This window comes from Ranitomeya variabilis, chromosome 2 (genome assembly GCF_051348905.1).
Source record: "Ranitomeya variabilis isolate aRanVar5 chromosome 2, aRanVar5.hap1, whole genome shotgun sequence".
In the NCBI taxonomy this organism is placed as follows: Eukaryota; Metazoa; Chordata; class Amphibia; order Anura; family Dendrobatidae; genus Ranitomeya; species Ranitomeya variabilis.
In genome coordinates this window covers 427736789-427753958 of record NC_135233.1, presented here as the reverse complement: position 1 = coordinate 427753958, position 17170 = coordinate 427736789, and the positions used below count along the sequence as shown (strand labels likewise).

The window sequence follows — 17170 nt, the reverse complement described above, 5'->3', positions numbered from 1 at the left end:
ACAAGTGCGCCACCGTGTCCTAATGCTTCCCTCAGTTTGGTTTAGATCCGCACTCATCGTCCAGAAGGTAAAGTATCCACGAAGAATGTCTCCCATCCTGGAGGACCTGACCTGTCCATACATGATGCAGACACACCACTGATTTCAATGTACATTGTGTAATACTCCAGTCCTCCTGTGGGGGCACTGCAGGTAAAATCAAACTCTTGCTATTAGGTTTCCCAAAATGTTACCACTCATCGCTGGAGGTCTCTTCAGGGATACATTGTAATCACTGTGCTAATCTATTGTTAGAATTAGCTGTAGGGGGAACACGGCACACAAATTAAAAGGTTACCACTTAAATGGTGACATCACACCCAAGGGATGACGGGGCAAAGACAATTCTCCCCTCCCGAGGGCCCATCTCTACTTTTCAGTCGTGTCTGAGCTAGTGAGTGGAGATCAACTGCTAGGATATCTCCCATATACAGCCATGAAAGATTACAGCTCTCCTCTTTCTATGTAGCAGATGTTCAGAGGGTATTGTACAACAGTACTGAACATTGTAGCTGTGATTGCAGACCAGTACTGGAGTGATTTAGTAGCTACAGAAAGTAACAACACAGAGGACATTATACATCAGTACTGGACAGTGTAGATGTGAATCCAGCCCTCGTGTGGGACAAAACAATTAACAGTAAGATCTTTAAAGGGAACCTGTCACCCCCCCCCCCCCCCCAGTCGTTTCAAACTAAAAGAGCCACCTTGTGCGGCAGTAATGCTGCATTCTGACAAGGTGGGTCTTTTAGTTCTGGGTGCTGTAACTAGAGAAATAATCCGTTTTATAATTTGTCAGAAGTACCTTATCTTCAGTCAAGTAGGCCGGCGTTTCCCCCCTGCTGCAGACGCCACACAGCCGTCACTCAAGTCTTCTTGGCGCCGGGCGCCGCCTCCTCATCGCTGTTTTGAAATGAGCCGGGGCCTGTGCTCTTATCCCCTGCCTGGTGCAGGCGCAGTGAGCGCTGGCCGTCTGTCCTCATATGCAGTCTAGCTGACTGCGCCTGCGCGGCCGCCCTGCCTGTGAATCCCAGCCCCGCAGTAACTTATGATTTATTCACACTGCGGGGCTGGGATTCACAGGCAGGGCGTCCGCACAGGCACAGTCAGCTGGGCTGCATATGAGGAAAGACGGGCAGCGCTCACTGCGCCTGCACCAGGCAGGGGATAAGAGCGCAGGCGCCGGCTGATTTCAAAACAGCACTGAGGAGGAGGCGCCCGGCGCCAAGAAGATGTGAGTGACGGCTGTGTGGCGTCTGCAGCAGGGGGGAAAGGCCGGCCTCCAGGACTGAAGGAAAGGTATTTCTGACAAATTAAAAAGCGGATTATTTCTCTAGTTACAGCACCCAGAACTAAAAGAGCCACCTTGTCAGAATGCAGCATTACTGCTAGACAAGGTGGCTCTTTTAGTTTGAAATGCCTGGGGGGGGTGACAGGTTCCCTTTAATAGGAAGTCGCATCACCATCATTATATAGGATTAGGGAGCTGTGAATCCAGCTCTGGAGCAAGAGAAACAGTTATTGCAATGCAGCAGGACATTATGCAGCAGTCTGAACAGAGTAGACGAATTACAGGGTACCGCGTGGGTGATTATGGGGTAATGTGTGAGTAATCACAGGGTACTATGTGGGTGATTATGGGGTACTGTGTGGGTGATTACGGAGTACGTGTGGGTGATTATAGGGTACGTGGAGGTGGTTACGGGGTACCGTGGAGGTGATTACAGGGTACTATGTGAGTAATTACGGGGTACCGTGTGTGCGATTACGGGGTACAGTGGGGGCGATTACGGGGTACCGTGTGGGCAATTACGGGTACCGTGGAGGTGATTACAGGGTACCGTATAGGTGATTACAGGGTACCATGTGGGTGATTATGGGGTGTCATGTTGGTCTTCCTGTAAAGTCCAGGAGCGCGATTCTATTACATATAACAAGGGATCAAATGATCACAAGTTCAAAACAACTTAAAAAAAAAAAAAAAAAGGAAAGTGCAAAAAAATATATTAAAAAAAGAGCAAGAACAACTTTACAAATTTGAATTTTATTCTTTTTCTCCCTTTAAAAATAGACATTAAGAAAATGAGAAAAGTAAAACATTCAGCATCGCCGCATCCATAAAGGTATATTACAGTGTAAAGCCGTTTGCTCCGTGCGCAAAATGTGGTCAAGCAAAAAAAAAGAAGCCAGAATTGTTGCTTTTCTCTGCACTTAACCAACAACATTAAGTAAAAAGTGATCAAAACATTCTATGTACCTCAAATCAGTAACAATAAAAACGTCTTCTCACCAAAAAAGAAAAAAAAAAATTCACACAACTCCATCTGAAAAAAATAAAAAAAAGTTACTGATCTTAAAAATGGTGACACAAAAACAAATATATATATGTATATATTTTTTTTTTTTTACAAAATGTAGATTTTTTTTTTATTAACCAATTTGAAAAAAAAAGAACAAAACCACAAAACTTTGTCATCGCCTCAAATGTACTGACCTGAAGAATCACATGAGGGTATGTTTCCACTGTCAGGATGGCCGGCGGTATCGCCGCAGCGGCGAAGCCGCTCGGCGCTAAGCCCCGCCCCCTTTCTGGGACGCGATCATGCCGGATGTGTTAACTCTTCACATCCGGGATGATCGCTCGCTCCCATAGGGCCCTGTGATATGCCTTGCGGGGACGCTGCGTCCCCGCAAGGTGTACGGACATGCTGCGATCTGAAAAGACGCGCAGCATGTCCGGAGTCGCAGGGCCGCCGCGTGCGGGTTTCCACGCATAGTGGAGACGGGATTTCATAAAATCCCCTCCACTATGCTGGAACATCTGGACGCTGCTTGTTTGACGCTGCAGCTCTGCGCAGCGTCAAACAAGCAGCGTTTCCTGACCGTGTGCACATACCCTGAGGGTCATTTTTACCACAGGCTGAACATTGTATCACACCCTCTGCCATTTCACTGCACTTGAAACTTTGTTTCTTATTTTTTCTTAGATTGTTTTATGATGATGAAATGAACGTTGTCATACAAAACTGCAAACAAATAAACAAACAAAGCCGTCAATGTTGGTGGTAAAATGAATACAAAGTTAGGCTACGTTCACATTAGCGTTAAGCTAATGTGCGTTGGGTTTGCGTCGGCGACGCAGCGGCGACGCATGCGTCATGCGCCCCTATACTTAACATGGGGGACGCATGCGTTTTTTTTTTGTTGCGTTGTGCGACACATGCGTCTTTTTTGCCGCAAGCGTCGGACCAAGAAAACGCAACAAGTTGCATTTTTCTTGCGTCCGATTTTCGGCAAAAACCGACGCATGCGTCGCAAAACGCAGCGTTTTTGCGTGCGTTTTGACGCGTTTTTGCGTGCGTTGTGCGTTGCGTCGCCGACGCAGCGGCGCACAACGCTAGTGTGAACGTAGCCTTACGCTTCTTGGAGAGGAGCGCAAAAATGAACGCTGGTAATGCAGGGGTTAATGAGAACCTATGATGGCGCTGACATTTTATACATTCCATCGGATACGTTTTTTTTTTCTTTCCAGAGCAGAATTGATAATGCAGCTGAAGAAGGTGACGGTCGAGTTTATGAAGTTACTGACACGATCCGGCCTTATCTGCGTGACGGTCGGACAGCTGCCTGCGCGGGATCGGTGGGCTGTCTATCTCGTCCACCAGAGCTCGCGGGGGGATCGCTGTGTACACCGCCCCCTATCTCTCCTCGCTGCACACAGTCTGGATAAACAATTATGGGCAATTTCAATATTGAAGCAGAAGGAGGATAAAGTCACCTTCTAAAAGGGGCGTCAGATTTAAAGGGGCAAATAAGTGAGGACCCCCAAGTGTCCCAGCACAGGAAGCAAATTGTGCCTCTAGAGGAGACCAGTGGTGTAACCTGAGGCTTGTGGACCCCAATGCAAAATGTCCAACAGGGCCCCCAAATATCAGGTCATCTCATAAAGGAACCCACTACACTCGTACCCCTGTATGGGACCACAGAAGACCTCCGCCACTGCTGAGCCCCCAAATACAGGAATATTTACTAAGCAAAAAAACTGCTCCCAGATAGGGGTCATTTATTGTTCACAGAATGGGAAAAGGGAGATTTAGGCTATGTTCACACGATCCTTTTTTTGATCCTTTTTTGATCCTTTTTTTATCCTTTTTTTTTCAGGTCCTGATTTGGAAAACCCGCAGTGCAAAACTGCACTGCTGATTTTCCTGCAGTTTCTTCTGCGGATTCCTCTGCGGGTTTTCAACAGCACTTTCCTATTGGTGCCTGTTGAAAACAGGAGCTGAATCCGCAGAAAGAAGTGACATGGTACTTCTTTTTTTCTGCAGGCAAATCCGCGCGGATTTGCCTGAGAAAAAAAGGATAGTGGGCACAGCGGTTTTTGTTTTCCATTAATGTACAAAAAAAAAAAAGAGAAAAAGACTCAAATAATGATGAAAAACGTGCAATGCTGCCATTGTTTTTTGAGGTTTGTTTCATTATTGTTCATTGTGCGGTAAAAAAATAATCTGGAAACATAATTCTCCAGGTCGGTACGATTACGGCGACACCAAACTTGTACAGTTTTGTTTATATTGCTTCGTGGACATTTTCTGAGACTCGTTACTTTTTAGCAGCTCAGTCTCATTCACTTGAATAGGACCGAGTTGCTCAGAGCCGCAGTACCGGTCACAGCCACAAATAGATGTGTGGCGCTGTTCATGGTAAATAATAACTAGAGCGCAGCAATAACGTTCATTACTATTTATGCAGACAGAAGGGTCATGATCGTCCCCGTGGTCGGCGTCATCCTCTTCCCCGCAGCTCTTTAATCTCATCTTGATGAATATATTCTCCCTTTATTACAGGTCAGGTAGTTTGGCACAGACACATTATTAAGCATTGATTACTCCCTATAAATAATGAGCCCGGAGATATTTGTGTCTGATTATTAACGAGAATGTATGAGGGCAGCGATATCAGCAGAGGCGGGGGCAGAGATATCAGCCGAGGCGGGGGCAGCATGGCGGCCCACTCATGATAATATAATATCTGTCTGTCCTGGAGGAACAGAAATATCCACCCGTCAATACCTGCAAGACGTCAGTGCACTGCTCTGAACTCAGCTGCTGCAGAACCTCATAATACACCTCAACTGCTGCGGAACCTCAGAATACACCTTAGCTGCTGCAGAACATCTAAGTACACACCCCAGCTGCTGCAGAACCTCATAATACACCAGCTGCTGCAGAATGTCATAATACACCTCAGCTGCTGCAGAACCTCATGATACACCTCTGCTGCTGCACAACCTCATAATACAACTCAGCTGCTGCAGAACCTCATAGTAAACACCCCAGCTGCTGCAGAATCTCATCATACACCTCAGCTGCTGTAGAACATAATACACCTCAGCTGCTGCAGAACCTCATAAAACACCTCAGCTGCTGCAGAACCTCATAATACACCTGATCTGCTGCAGAACCTCATCATACACCTCAGCTGCTGCAGAACCTCATCATACGCCTCAGCTGCTGCAGAACCTCATCATATACCTCAGCTGCTGCAGAACCTCCTAGTAAACACCCCAGCTGCTGCAGAACCTCATCATACACCTCAGCTTCTGCAGAACCTGATAATACACCAGCTGCTGCAGAACATCATAATAGTTGCCAGGGTAAATTAGGTGCAAATATAAGGATCTTAACAGGAAATTGAATTTTTTTTTATGAGAAATTTTCCAACCTCAATAAGTAAAAAGGAAGATGTTCGACATTACTACAAATAAATTCCTTGCTTTCTTCCAGAAACAGCGCCACTCTCGTCAGCGGGCTACGTATGGTATTGCAGCTTCTCCCCATTCAAATCAATAGAGAAGAGCTGCAATACCGGGCACCGCCTGTGGAAAAGAGGGGCGCTATTTATGGACTTTTTTTTAGTAATTTCACACATCCCCATTACTTTCATGTTACTGTGAGGGATGAGAGACCCAAGTAAGTTCTCTCTACTTCACCTGAACGGCGAGGCGAATCTGAATATTGCATGAGATCTATTTGCAGACCGTTTTACAGATCTTGTAGAAGAAGTTGTGTCGAATCCTGGGGTCTGTGAACGAGCATCTGTGCGCTGACAGCCGTCTATAGAGAGGAGCCATCATGTCCTGGGCAGTCACGTCGGCAGGCGGCGGTTCTGTTGCCACCGCATTCTACTCCTTAGAGATAATAATCAGTTAAACATGTCATTGCCATTAATATATTTTGCTCCTATGAGGAACTAATCCGTTAAACATGTCACATCCATTAATATACCCCATTCCTTGAAGGGAGTAATCCATTAAGCACGGCACGGTCATTAATATTCTCCGGTCCTTGGAGGGACACATTTATTAAATATGTTTCTTCCATTAGCAAAATGTATCTCTTAAATATTCCCCTTTATAAACTGCTCTTCTCCAATGGCTGCACGGATAATTGGGTTATCATGTAACTCCGTACTTCTAAGTGCAAGTGAACTGATGGGAAGGAACACGTGTGGGAACGATGACCATTGTTTTGTGAACTGCTGGGATGTTCAGGTAAAAAAATATTATGTAACAGCTGAAGAAAAAGGATAAAATAACATTCTTTGCTGCTGCAGAGCTGATGCTCTAGTGGGCCTCATCACTATTTTTTTTTCCTTTTCCGTAACTATCATGTGACCAATACAAAGAGTCAGTGAACTCCAGCAGTCTTGTTCTGTACTTCTAAGGCCAGTGATTGGCTGCAGTGGTCACATCCATGTATATCATCGTTGCAGCGAAGTAAACAAAGTGTGGCAGGGACCACTAGAGCATCAGCACTGCAGCTGTGTATTGTTTGTTTTTTTCTTCTTCTTCATTTTGTCCCATTTACTGCTGTTTTCCAAATGTTTGAAGAGTAAGGTCTCCAAAAGTCTAAACACTAGGGAACTTTTTTTTTTTTTTTACATACATGTGTAAACCCAAAGAGATTCAGGTTGCATGGTGCTGTTGACTGATTTTTTTCATTTCAGAGTCCTGCTTTCTATGAAATCGCTGCATGTGAAGACTCAATTTACACTTTGCTTGTGGAGCTGCAAGCTCTGAGCTCAGATGGCATTCCCTATGAAACTGCAAATTCTGAGCAGAGAGGGCATTCCCTGTGAAGCTGCAAGTTTTTGGCTCAGTGAGCATTCCCTGTGAAGCTGCACACTCTGAACTCAGTGATCATTCTCTGTAAAGTGCTGTGGAATTAATGATGCTATATAAATGAGTAAAATAAATAAATAAGCTGCAAGCTCCGAACTCTGTGAACATTTCCTGTGAAGCTGCATACTCTAAACACAATGGGCATTCCCCGTTAAGCTGTACTTTCATCTCAATGGACATGCCCTATGCTGATGCAAGCTCTAAGTTCAGTGAGTATTCCCTGCAAAGCTGCAAGTTCTGAGCTCATTGAGCATTCCCCGTGAAACTGCACACTGTGACCTCAATGGGCATTCCCTATGAAGCTGTACTCTGACCTTAATTGGCATGCCCTGTGAGGCTGCAAGCTCTAAGCTCAGTGAGCATGCTGTGTGAAACTGCACTCTGAGCTCAGGGGGCATTCCTTATGAAGCTGCAAGCTATGACCTCAGCAAAGCATTCCATGTGAAGCCTCAGGCTCTGGGCTCAGTAGACTTTCCCTGTGAAGATGCAAGATCTCAGCTTAGTGAGTATTCCCTGTGAAGACGCAAGCTCTATCCTCAGTGAACATTGTATGTGAAGCTGCAGGCTCTGGGCTCAGTAGACTTTCCTTGTGAAGATGCAAGCTCTCAGCTTAGGCTATGTGCACATGTAAACTGGTCCACTGTGGGTTTTTCCGCAGCGGATTTGATAAATCTGCAGGGCAAAAACGCTGCGTTTTTGCTGCAGATTTATCACGGATTTACAGCAGTTTTTCTGCGGATTTCACTGCGGTTTTACGACTGCGGTTTCCTATAGGAACAGGTGTAAAACCGCTGCAGAATCTGCAGAAATTGACATGCTGCGGAATGTAAACCGCTGCGTTTCCACGTGGTTTTTTCCACAGCATTTGCACAGCGTTTTTTGTTTCCCATAGGTTTACATTGTAATGTAAACTCATGGGAAACTGCTGCGGATCCGCAGCGTTTTCCGCATCGTGTGCACATACCCTTAGTGAGCATTCCCTGTGAAGCTGCAAGCTCTGGGCTCAGTAGACATTCCCTGTGAAGCTGCAAGCTCTTAGTCCAGTTTTCATTCCCTGTGAGGCTGCACAGTCTCAGCTCAGGGGCATTTGTTGTGAAGCTACAAGCTCTGTCTTCAGTGAGCATTCCCTGTGAAGCTGCAAGCTCTGTCCTCAGTGAGCATTCCCTGTGACGTGGCAAGCTCTGTCCTCAGTGAACATTCCCTGTGAAGTGACAAGCTCTGTCCTCAGTGAGCATTCCCTGTGAAGTGACAAGCTCTGTCCTCAGTGAGCATTCCCTGTGAAGTGGCAAGCTCTGTCCTCAGTGAGCATTCCCTGTGAAGTGGCAAGCTCTGTGCTCAGTGAGCATTCCCTGTGAAGTGGCAAGCTCTGTCCTCAGTGAGCATTCCCTGTCAAGCTGCAAGCTCTGTCCTCAGTGAGCATTCCCTGTCAAGCTGCAAGCTCTGTCCTCAGTGAGCATTCCCTGTCAAGCTGCAAGCTCTGTCCTCAGTGAGCATTCCCTGTGAAGCTGCAAGCTCTGTCCTCAGTGAGCATTCCCTGTAAAGCTGCAAGCTCTGTCCTCAGTGAGCATTCCCTGTGAAGCTGCAAGCTCTGTCCTCAGTGAGCATTCCCTGTGAAGCTGCAAGCTCTGTCCTCAGTGAGCATTCCCTGTAAAGCTGCAAGCTCTGTCCTCAGTGAGCATTCCCTGTGAAGCGGCAAGCTCTGTCCTCAGTGAGCATTCCCTGTGAAGCTGCAAGCTCTGTCATCAGTGAGCATTCCCTGTGAAGTGGCAAGCTCTGTCCTCAGTGAGCATTCCCTGTCAAGCTGCAAGCTCTGTCCTCAGTGAGCATTCCCTGTCAAGCTGCAAGCTCTGTCCTCAGTGAGCATTCCCTGTGAAGCTGCAAGCTCTGTCCTCAGTGAGCATTCCCTGTGAAGCTGCAAGCTCTGTCCTCAGTGAGCATTCCCTGTAAAGCTGCAAGCTCTGTCCTCAGTGAGCATTCCCTGTGAAGCTGCAAGCTCTGTCCTCAGTGAGCATTCCCTGTGAAGCTGCAAGCTCTGTCCTCAGTGAGCATTCCCTGTAAAGCTGCAAGCTCTGTCCTCAGTGAGCATTCCCTGTGAAGCGGCAAGCTCTGTCCTCAGTGAGCATTCCCTGTGAAGCTGCAAGCTCTGTCATCAGTGAGCATTCCCTGTGAATCTGCAAGCTCTGGGCTCAGTAGACATTCTCTGTTAAGCTGCAACCTCTCAGCCCAATTTTCATTCCCTGTGAAGCTGCACAGTCTCAGCTCAGGGGCATTTGCTGTGAAGCTGCAAGCTTTGTCCTCAGAGCATTCCCTGTGAAGCTGCAAGCTCTGTCCTCAGCAAGCATTCCCTGTGAAGCTGCAAGCTCTGTCCTCAGTGAGCATTCCCTGTGAAGCTGCAAGCTCTGGGCTCAGTAGACATTCCCTGTTAAGCTGCAAGCTCTTAGCCCAGTTTTCATTCCCTGTGAGGCTGCACATTCCCAGCTCAGGGGCATTTGCTGTGATGCTGCAAGCTCTGAGCTCAGAGGTCATTTCCTTTTAAGCTGTTCCCCATCATATCTCCTTCATTTTCTCTGTGTCATCTTCCCTCTCTTTCTCTGCCATGACTGTGCAAGCATATATTTCTTGGAGAACATTCAAGAAATCAGGGACAACTCTGGAAAATATTATATCATATGCAAATAATGCTGATATTCCCTAGTCACAGTTGCCTTAACAATTCTCAGGAGCAGGTTTGAAGGGAAGTAATACATCTCTGTAGGATTAGACCCTACAAAAGAAACCACAGAACAGCAGCTGCATTAACCTCCTGTACATAGGACTGCATAGGAGCCGTGCACAAACATCGGTAGGGTGTTTTGAAATAAGATTGATTGCAAAGTTGCTACATTATTTTTTTTTATTGTGAATCCATTACTTAGATAATGTAGCAATAGTTAGGTTGGACACAGCAGTAGAAATCAGTGCTGCAGTGTAAAGCACTGAGCAATAGCCAGAGCTTCCAACCAGCAGATGGATTTCAAAGTAATCTAGACTCACATTATGCAGCGCAGCTAAGCTGGATCCGCGGATCATTGCTGCGCTGTAATAGAGCCGAGCTAAAGAGCAGCCAAGATGCCGGCACCGAGCGCAATAAACAGCGAGTCGTTGTCACCAATAGCTGGCGGCTTACACTTCATTATACAGACTCTAAAAAAGGGGGGCAATTACTTTGTGTTTTCCTAATGTTGCTTTTATTTGAAATGCCAGGTAAAAGTAAACCGAAAGGTGCGCGCTTTTTGTTTTTCACAAAGCCAGACGTATTGATAGACTCACGATCAATGCCTCGTCTCGGAGCAACGCCAAGAAATCAAAGGATTAGAAAGAAACAGTCGCAGTTATCAGAAGAGTCGCAGTCGGTGGAGACATTGAGCAAATAACAACAAATTCACTAACGAATGACACAAAACAATTGAGAATGTATCGAACCTCCAGAAGTTACAACACACGGATACATTCTGATTAACCATTTCCGTACCAAGGGGGACCCATTCACAGTTTAGCAAGCTTTTTCTTCGCTGTTGTGTGCTTGGACCTCCATGATCCGTGTATGGCGCAAAAATAACCATACAGTGCTTAAAGGGGTTGTCCAGGTGTTATATAGCCCTATATCTAATATCAGATTGGTGAGGGACCAACATCCTACACACGACAGATCAGAAATTTGCAGCTCCGCGGCGGCTGGAAGTAAACGGTGTGCTGAGCCGGGACAACACAGCGCCTATCACTGCCTCATGGCCACTCTCAGTACTGCAGCTCGGCTCCTATTGAAATGAATGTGATCTGAGCTGCAGTACTAAGAACGGCCACTATAAAATATCAGGCTACGGCTGTTCCAGCTCCTGGCATCTGATCGATGGTATAGAACGATCTGGCAGTTGAATTTCATTTCGATCATTTCAATCTCAGAGAAGATGCACAGTCGTTCGAGTTGGGAGTCCATGTGTATGTGGGGTCGGGAGGGATAGCTGTCCTTCCGACGGCTCCAATGTGCATGGCCAGCTTTAGAGTGGTTGGTCGGGACTTCTATATTGATGACTTATCCTTATCCAATCACTTCAATAGGAGCTCGGCTGCAGTACTGAGAGCGGCCACTATGCAGAGTATGGAGCAGTGCTGTGTCGGCTGCAGCGGGACCTGTAAACAGCTCATTTTTGGAGTGGCGGGTTTGGGACTCTTAGGGTATGTGTCCACGTTCAGGATTGCATCAGGATTTGGTCAGGATTTTTCATCAGTATTTGTAAGCCAAAACCAGGAGTGGGTGATAAATGCAAAAGTGGAGCATATGTTTCTATTATACTTTTCCTCTAATTGTTCCACTCCTGTTTTTGGCTTACAAATACTGATGGAAAATCCTGACCAAATCCTGAACGTGGACACATACCCTTACCGATCTGATATTAATGAACTCTCCTAAGAATAGGCCATCAATATTTAGGTTGTGGACAACCCCTTTAAGATCACCCAAACAGCTTAGGCCTCAAGCCCCATGCGATCTGTGTCCGTGGTTTTTCCAGTGACGTTCTAGACTTTTTGACAATTGCAGGTATTCTCTCTCTCTCCCCAGAGCCGATGTGGGGCAGCAGGTATACAATGGGGCACAGTGTTTGCAGATGGAGAAGGCCGTGCTCTGATCAGGGCCATATCCCTATGAATCAGCACAAACCAGTGCCGGCTCTGCTGCTGGCGGCTCCCGTCCCCCACAAAGCCGCGGTCTGTAGCCTCGTACACACCGGACCCTTGTGCCCCAGGTCCAAACATGCAAGTAACCAGAACTGACAACCTGCAGAAGAGAAATAATCACCTCTTTATGCCCAGTCGAACTTTGTTGTCTGAGACTTGGGGGGGAAAAAACCTGACTTCTCCCAGGTCATACGGCAACGACGAAAAGCAGAGCGGAACATGTGAGTGATGTGTATATATATATACACACGTACATATATATATATATATATCTGTATGCACAGGTTTACTTTACATTTTAGTAGTTAAAAAAAAATCTGAACTTTTCGGAGACACGTAATTTTTTTTTTTTCTCGTTGATCGAGCTCTGGGGTCATTTTCATTGCTCTCATTTTGGGCACATGCGATGCTTTTTATTTTATTTGCACTCCTCCAGGGCACTTTAACCTGCAGCCTATTGATCATTTGAACTATAGATGACAATACTTTAGCATTGTGGTATAATATGAAGCCCAGTTAAAGCGTTTATAGGGAAGATTTTGTGCACAGGTTGAAAAAAAAAGTATTAAAAAATTTGAAATTTTCAAGCAACAAGTTGAAGAATCCTGTTTTTTTCTGCATCACGCTTTTTGGGTATGTGCACACGTTCAGGTTTTTTCGCGATAAAAACGCTATAAATACTCATTAAAAACGCATACATTATACATCCTATCATTTAGAATGCATTCTGCATGTTTTGTGCACATGGTGCGTTTTTTCCGCGAAAAAAACGCATCGCGGTAAAAAAAAGCAGCATGTTCATTAATTTTGTGGATTTTCCGTGTTTTTCCCGCAATTCTATGCATTTGGAAAAAAACGCACAAAAACCGTGTCAAAAACGCATGCGGATTTCTGGCAGAAATGTCCGGTTTTTGTCAGGAAAATTTCTGCAAGAAATCCTGACGTGTGCACATACCCTTTGACTTTGCTGTGTAGACTGGAGCAATATTGGTAGAGTCACCTCATCCTTAAAACCAACCCAAAATGGAAAATTTTAATTTTTCACTTTTGTTTTTTTTATTGTCCCCATTAACTAAGATACGGTACCTTTTTTTTCAATGACAGTTTTAGTACGTAGCTCCCATTCTGGTATGGTGGGGGGCTGTATTACACTTTTTCCAAGCAGCCTACAGACAGATGATAAACATGGATTTGTAGAGCACAGAACTCTTATGCCACTACTGGAAAGAGATATATGGAGTGGTAACTGGGCCAGTACGACCCGCAAACTTGTGGCAAGACAAAAACCTATGTGAGGATGGTCTTTGGAGCCATTTCTTTGGGTGGGCCCCTCAGTCATACGGTATTATTGGTGGCTTTTCCATTTCTACTCCTATGAAGGAGGACTTTTTGGATGTCTATTCCATTGCTATTTCTAGGATTTGGAATCTCAGAGTCCGATGTGGTCCTTGTGTCTGGAATATTAGGGTTGGGCGCTGAGGGTCTCATGGTGGAGTGACCATAGCTCCTCTACATAGAGTCTTGGGTTTTTTCTTACCGTTATTAGCCAGTGTTATAGAGCGAGCCATCCTTTACCAGCTCAACTGATGCGACTGGAGCATGACCGGCCGGCTTACATATGGTAATTCCCGTCAGTTTCAGCTCAGCAGGGAACACGCTGCAAAGTATCACGGACGTCTGAGAAGGGTAAAGCAACAGGCACCAGCGCTGGCGTATGTCTGTGCACTGCCAGCAACTGCACGCTCCAGAGCCTACATCTCCGCAGCCGGGACCCGTATCTAATCCCGAGAACCGGGCCAAAGATGACGGAAAAGCAGACAATGCACAATGGTCAAGACATGGAGGATGGATGGATAGATAGATGACAGATAGATGATAAATAATATATAGATAAATAATAGAAAGTAGATAGATGATGGATAGATATATATTATAGATAATATTTAGATAATGGATAAATAGATAATAGATAGATGATAAATAAATAGATAGATAAATAGATAGAACAGAAGCAGCACTTTTCTGTGCAAAGCATCCAAGGTTGTCATCAAAACCTCTTGCATATAAAGGCTCAATTTTTGCAGCCATTTTTTTGGGGAGAGGTTAGGACACAGTGGACCAGCAGATTTACAGCAATAGATAATCCTTTTATTTCTTGCTGTTAGGAATACTTTTTCATAGTGGTCAACTCTTCCCTCCCAGAAAGATTGAAGATTTCCTGAACTCCTGCAAAAGTTGCTACCGGTAATTTTCCTGATACCTCCTGAAATGTCTGGAAATCGGCTCTTCTGGAAGGTTTCTAGTCGGCGATGCTGGGGTGTTTCATCCTTGGGGGTCCTATCACATATGCTGGGGGCATAAAACCTGCAAACCTGGTCTGTAAAAGGGGCAACTAGCATTAGAGTTGGCAGTTTAGGGATCGCATCTCATCCTGCTCGGAAATGATTGTGGTCAAGGTCTGCTTAAATCTTGCCCCTTTCAGTAAACTTGCCTGGTCCATTTCTGAAAAATCGGGACAGTCCTGGTAAATGATTCATTTGGCAAATATGCATGAAGGAGCGGCCCGGAGACGTTCGGCACATGAGGGCGATATTTGCATCATCCATACCACAGAGGATGCTTTTCCACGACTGTAGGGAAAATAAGGTCCTTGTTGTGGGTCTCTGCACATTCCATAGTGTCGCCATATACTGCACTGTTTTATATTTAACTCACGAAAAAATATGTACATATGTGCATGAGTCCATATAAATGAGTGGTTATTATTAAGACTTATTAAAGAAATAAATGAATATACACTAGTGCCCTAGAGATAATGTGAGAAAAGTCAAAAGGAAGCTGCAGACAGAGACTGGTCCTGTGTGAGAGTCCGTGAAGGACGGTTACTAGAACAAAATGAATAAAACACTTTGCCGCTATAGACAGCCTAAGGGGCTAAAAATATATACACTGCTCAAAAGAATAAAGGGAACACTACAATCCCACATCCTAGATATCAGTGAATGAAATATTCCAGTTGTAAATCTTTATTCATTACATAGTGGAATGTGTTGAGAACAATAAAACAAAAAAAAATATCAATGTAAATCACAACTAATATCCCACGGAGGTCTGGATCTGGAATGATGCTCAAAATCAACGTGGAAAATCAAATTACAGGCTGATCCAACTTCAGTGGAAAAGCCTCAACGTAAGAAAATGATGCTCAGTAGTGTGTGTGGCCTCCACGTGCCTGTATGACCTCCCTACTGTACAACGCCTGGGCATGCTCCTGATGAGGCGACGGATGGTCTCCTGAGGGATCTCCTCCCAGACATGGACTAAAGCATCCAACTCCTGGACAGTCTGTGGTGCAACGTGACGTTGGTGGATGGAGCGAGACATGATGTCCCAGATGTGCTCAATCGGATTCAGGTCTGGGGAACGGGCGGGCCAGTCCATAGCTTCAATGCCTTCATCTTGCAGGAACTGCTGACACACTCCAGCCACATGAGGTCTGACATTGTCCTGCTTTAGGAGGAACCCAGGGCCAACCGCACCAGCATATGGTCTCACAAGGGGTCTGAGGATCTCATCTCGGTACCTAATGGCAGTCAGGCTACCTCTGGTGAGCACATGGAGGGCTGTGCGGCTCCAAAGAAACGCCACCCCACACCATTACTGGCCCACTGCCAATCCGGTCATGCAGAGGGATGTTGCAGGCAGCAGATCGCTCTCCACGGCGTTTCCAGACTCTGTCACGTCTGTCACATGTGCTCAGTGTGAACCTGCTTTCATTTGTGAAGAGCACAGGGCACCAATGTCAAATCTGCCAATCTTGGTTTTGTGGCAAATGGCAATCGCACTGCACTGAGCTGTAAGCACAACTACCATTTGTAGACATCGGGCCCTCATACCACCCTCATGGGGTCTGTCTCTGACAATTTGAGCAGACACATGGATGTTAGTGGCCTACTGGAGGTTATTTTGAAAAGCTCTGGCACTGCTCCTCCTGTTCCTCCTTGCACAAAGGAGTAGGTAGCGGTCCTGCTGCTGGGTTGTTGCCCTCCTACTGCCCCCTCCACGTCTCCTGGTGCACTGTTCTGTCTCCTGGTATCTGCTCTATGCTTTGGACACTGTGCTGACAGACACAGCTAACCTTCTTGCCACAGCTCGCATTGATGTACCATCCTGGATGAGCTGCACTACCTGAGCAACTTCTGTGGGTTGTAGACACCACCTCATGCTACTGTACAGTACCTCTAGGGATGAGAGCAATGACAAAATGCAAAAGTGACCAAAACAGCAGCCAAAAAGGATGAGAACAGAGAAATGGTCTGTGGTCACCCCCTGCAGACCCACTGCTTTATAGTATATACATATTAGTCCTCAGAATACCCTAGACAAAAACATGGGTCACACTCCGTAAATATCACATCTACCCAGAACCAGTCACGGAACAAGGAATGTATATAAAAGATCAGTAAAGCTTATTTATAACAAATACATAAAATCATTCAAGTATGTAATGGATGCCTCAATCCAAACTAGAAAACAGCAGGTAAAAAACCCGCCACAGAATATTCCATATTACTCAATATATATTAAATGACCGGGTAGTATATTCAATCAGGAGAAACAACCATACTTCATGGACAGACATACAGTATATATTTGTATAATACAACCACTTAAGTCTCCATAAAGATTGCGTCCCAATCCCTATATCAAAATATACAAAAGACTGGCTTCATGCCTAGTATATACCCAGTCTAAAGTGCATAAATAGCAAAAAATTACCTATGTGGCGTGTGTTCCCTGCTGCATCAAACCCCGACGCGCGTTTCACCTATCCTTCCGGGGGCGTGTAGTTCCGGCGGCTTCATAGGTAGTTTCTTGCTAATTGCCGATCCTTTCTACCTGCACCATTTGCACAACAGCAATAGAAACTGATTCACAATCAGTTTTGCTTCATAACTGGACGGGTTGTTTTCTCAAAGGTGTGATTGACTTGGAGATACACTGTGTTGTGTAAGTGTTCCCTTTAGTTTATTGAACAGTGTATGTATATATATATATATATATGTACATGAGGACAAAGAAGTTCCTGGAGGTGGAGTGGGGGGGACCTGCAGCTCACCACAGTGTATGTCTTGTATTTTGGAGCCGTGTTTTTCCCTCACCTTTTCTCCGGTGGGCAGACACCCAATCATTGCATAATGGCTGTCAGCGCAGAATAATTACTTTTGTCTC

At 45.5% G+C, this 17170-nt stretch overlaps 2 protein-coding genes across 2 annotated transcripts in view; one reads left to right on the top strand and one right to left on the bottom strand.

The window, feature by feature from the left end:
• The window catches only part of LOC143806419 (transmembrane protein 263-B-like), a 276680-nt gene extending 269290 nt beyond the window's left edge, over positions 1–7390 (top strand). The window contains exon 4 of the mRNA XM_077286942.1: positions 7048–7390. Within this exon, the coding sequence (XP_077143057.1) occupies positions 7048–7064 (17 nt within the window). The 3' untranslated portion in view covers positions 7065–7390. The remainder of the gene's footprint in view (positions 1–7047) is intronic.
• CHST1 (carbohydrate sulfotransferase 1) overlaps positions 1–16795 on the bottom strand; it is a 62949-nt gene extending 46154 nt beyond the window's left edge. Inside the window, exon 1 of the mRNA XM_077286939.1 lies at positions 16718–16795. The gene's annotated coding sequence lies outside the window, so the exon portion shown is untranslated. The remainder of the gene's footprint in view (positions 1–16717) is intronic.
• Positions 16796–17170: the final 375 nt, after the last annotated feature.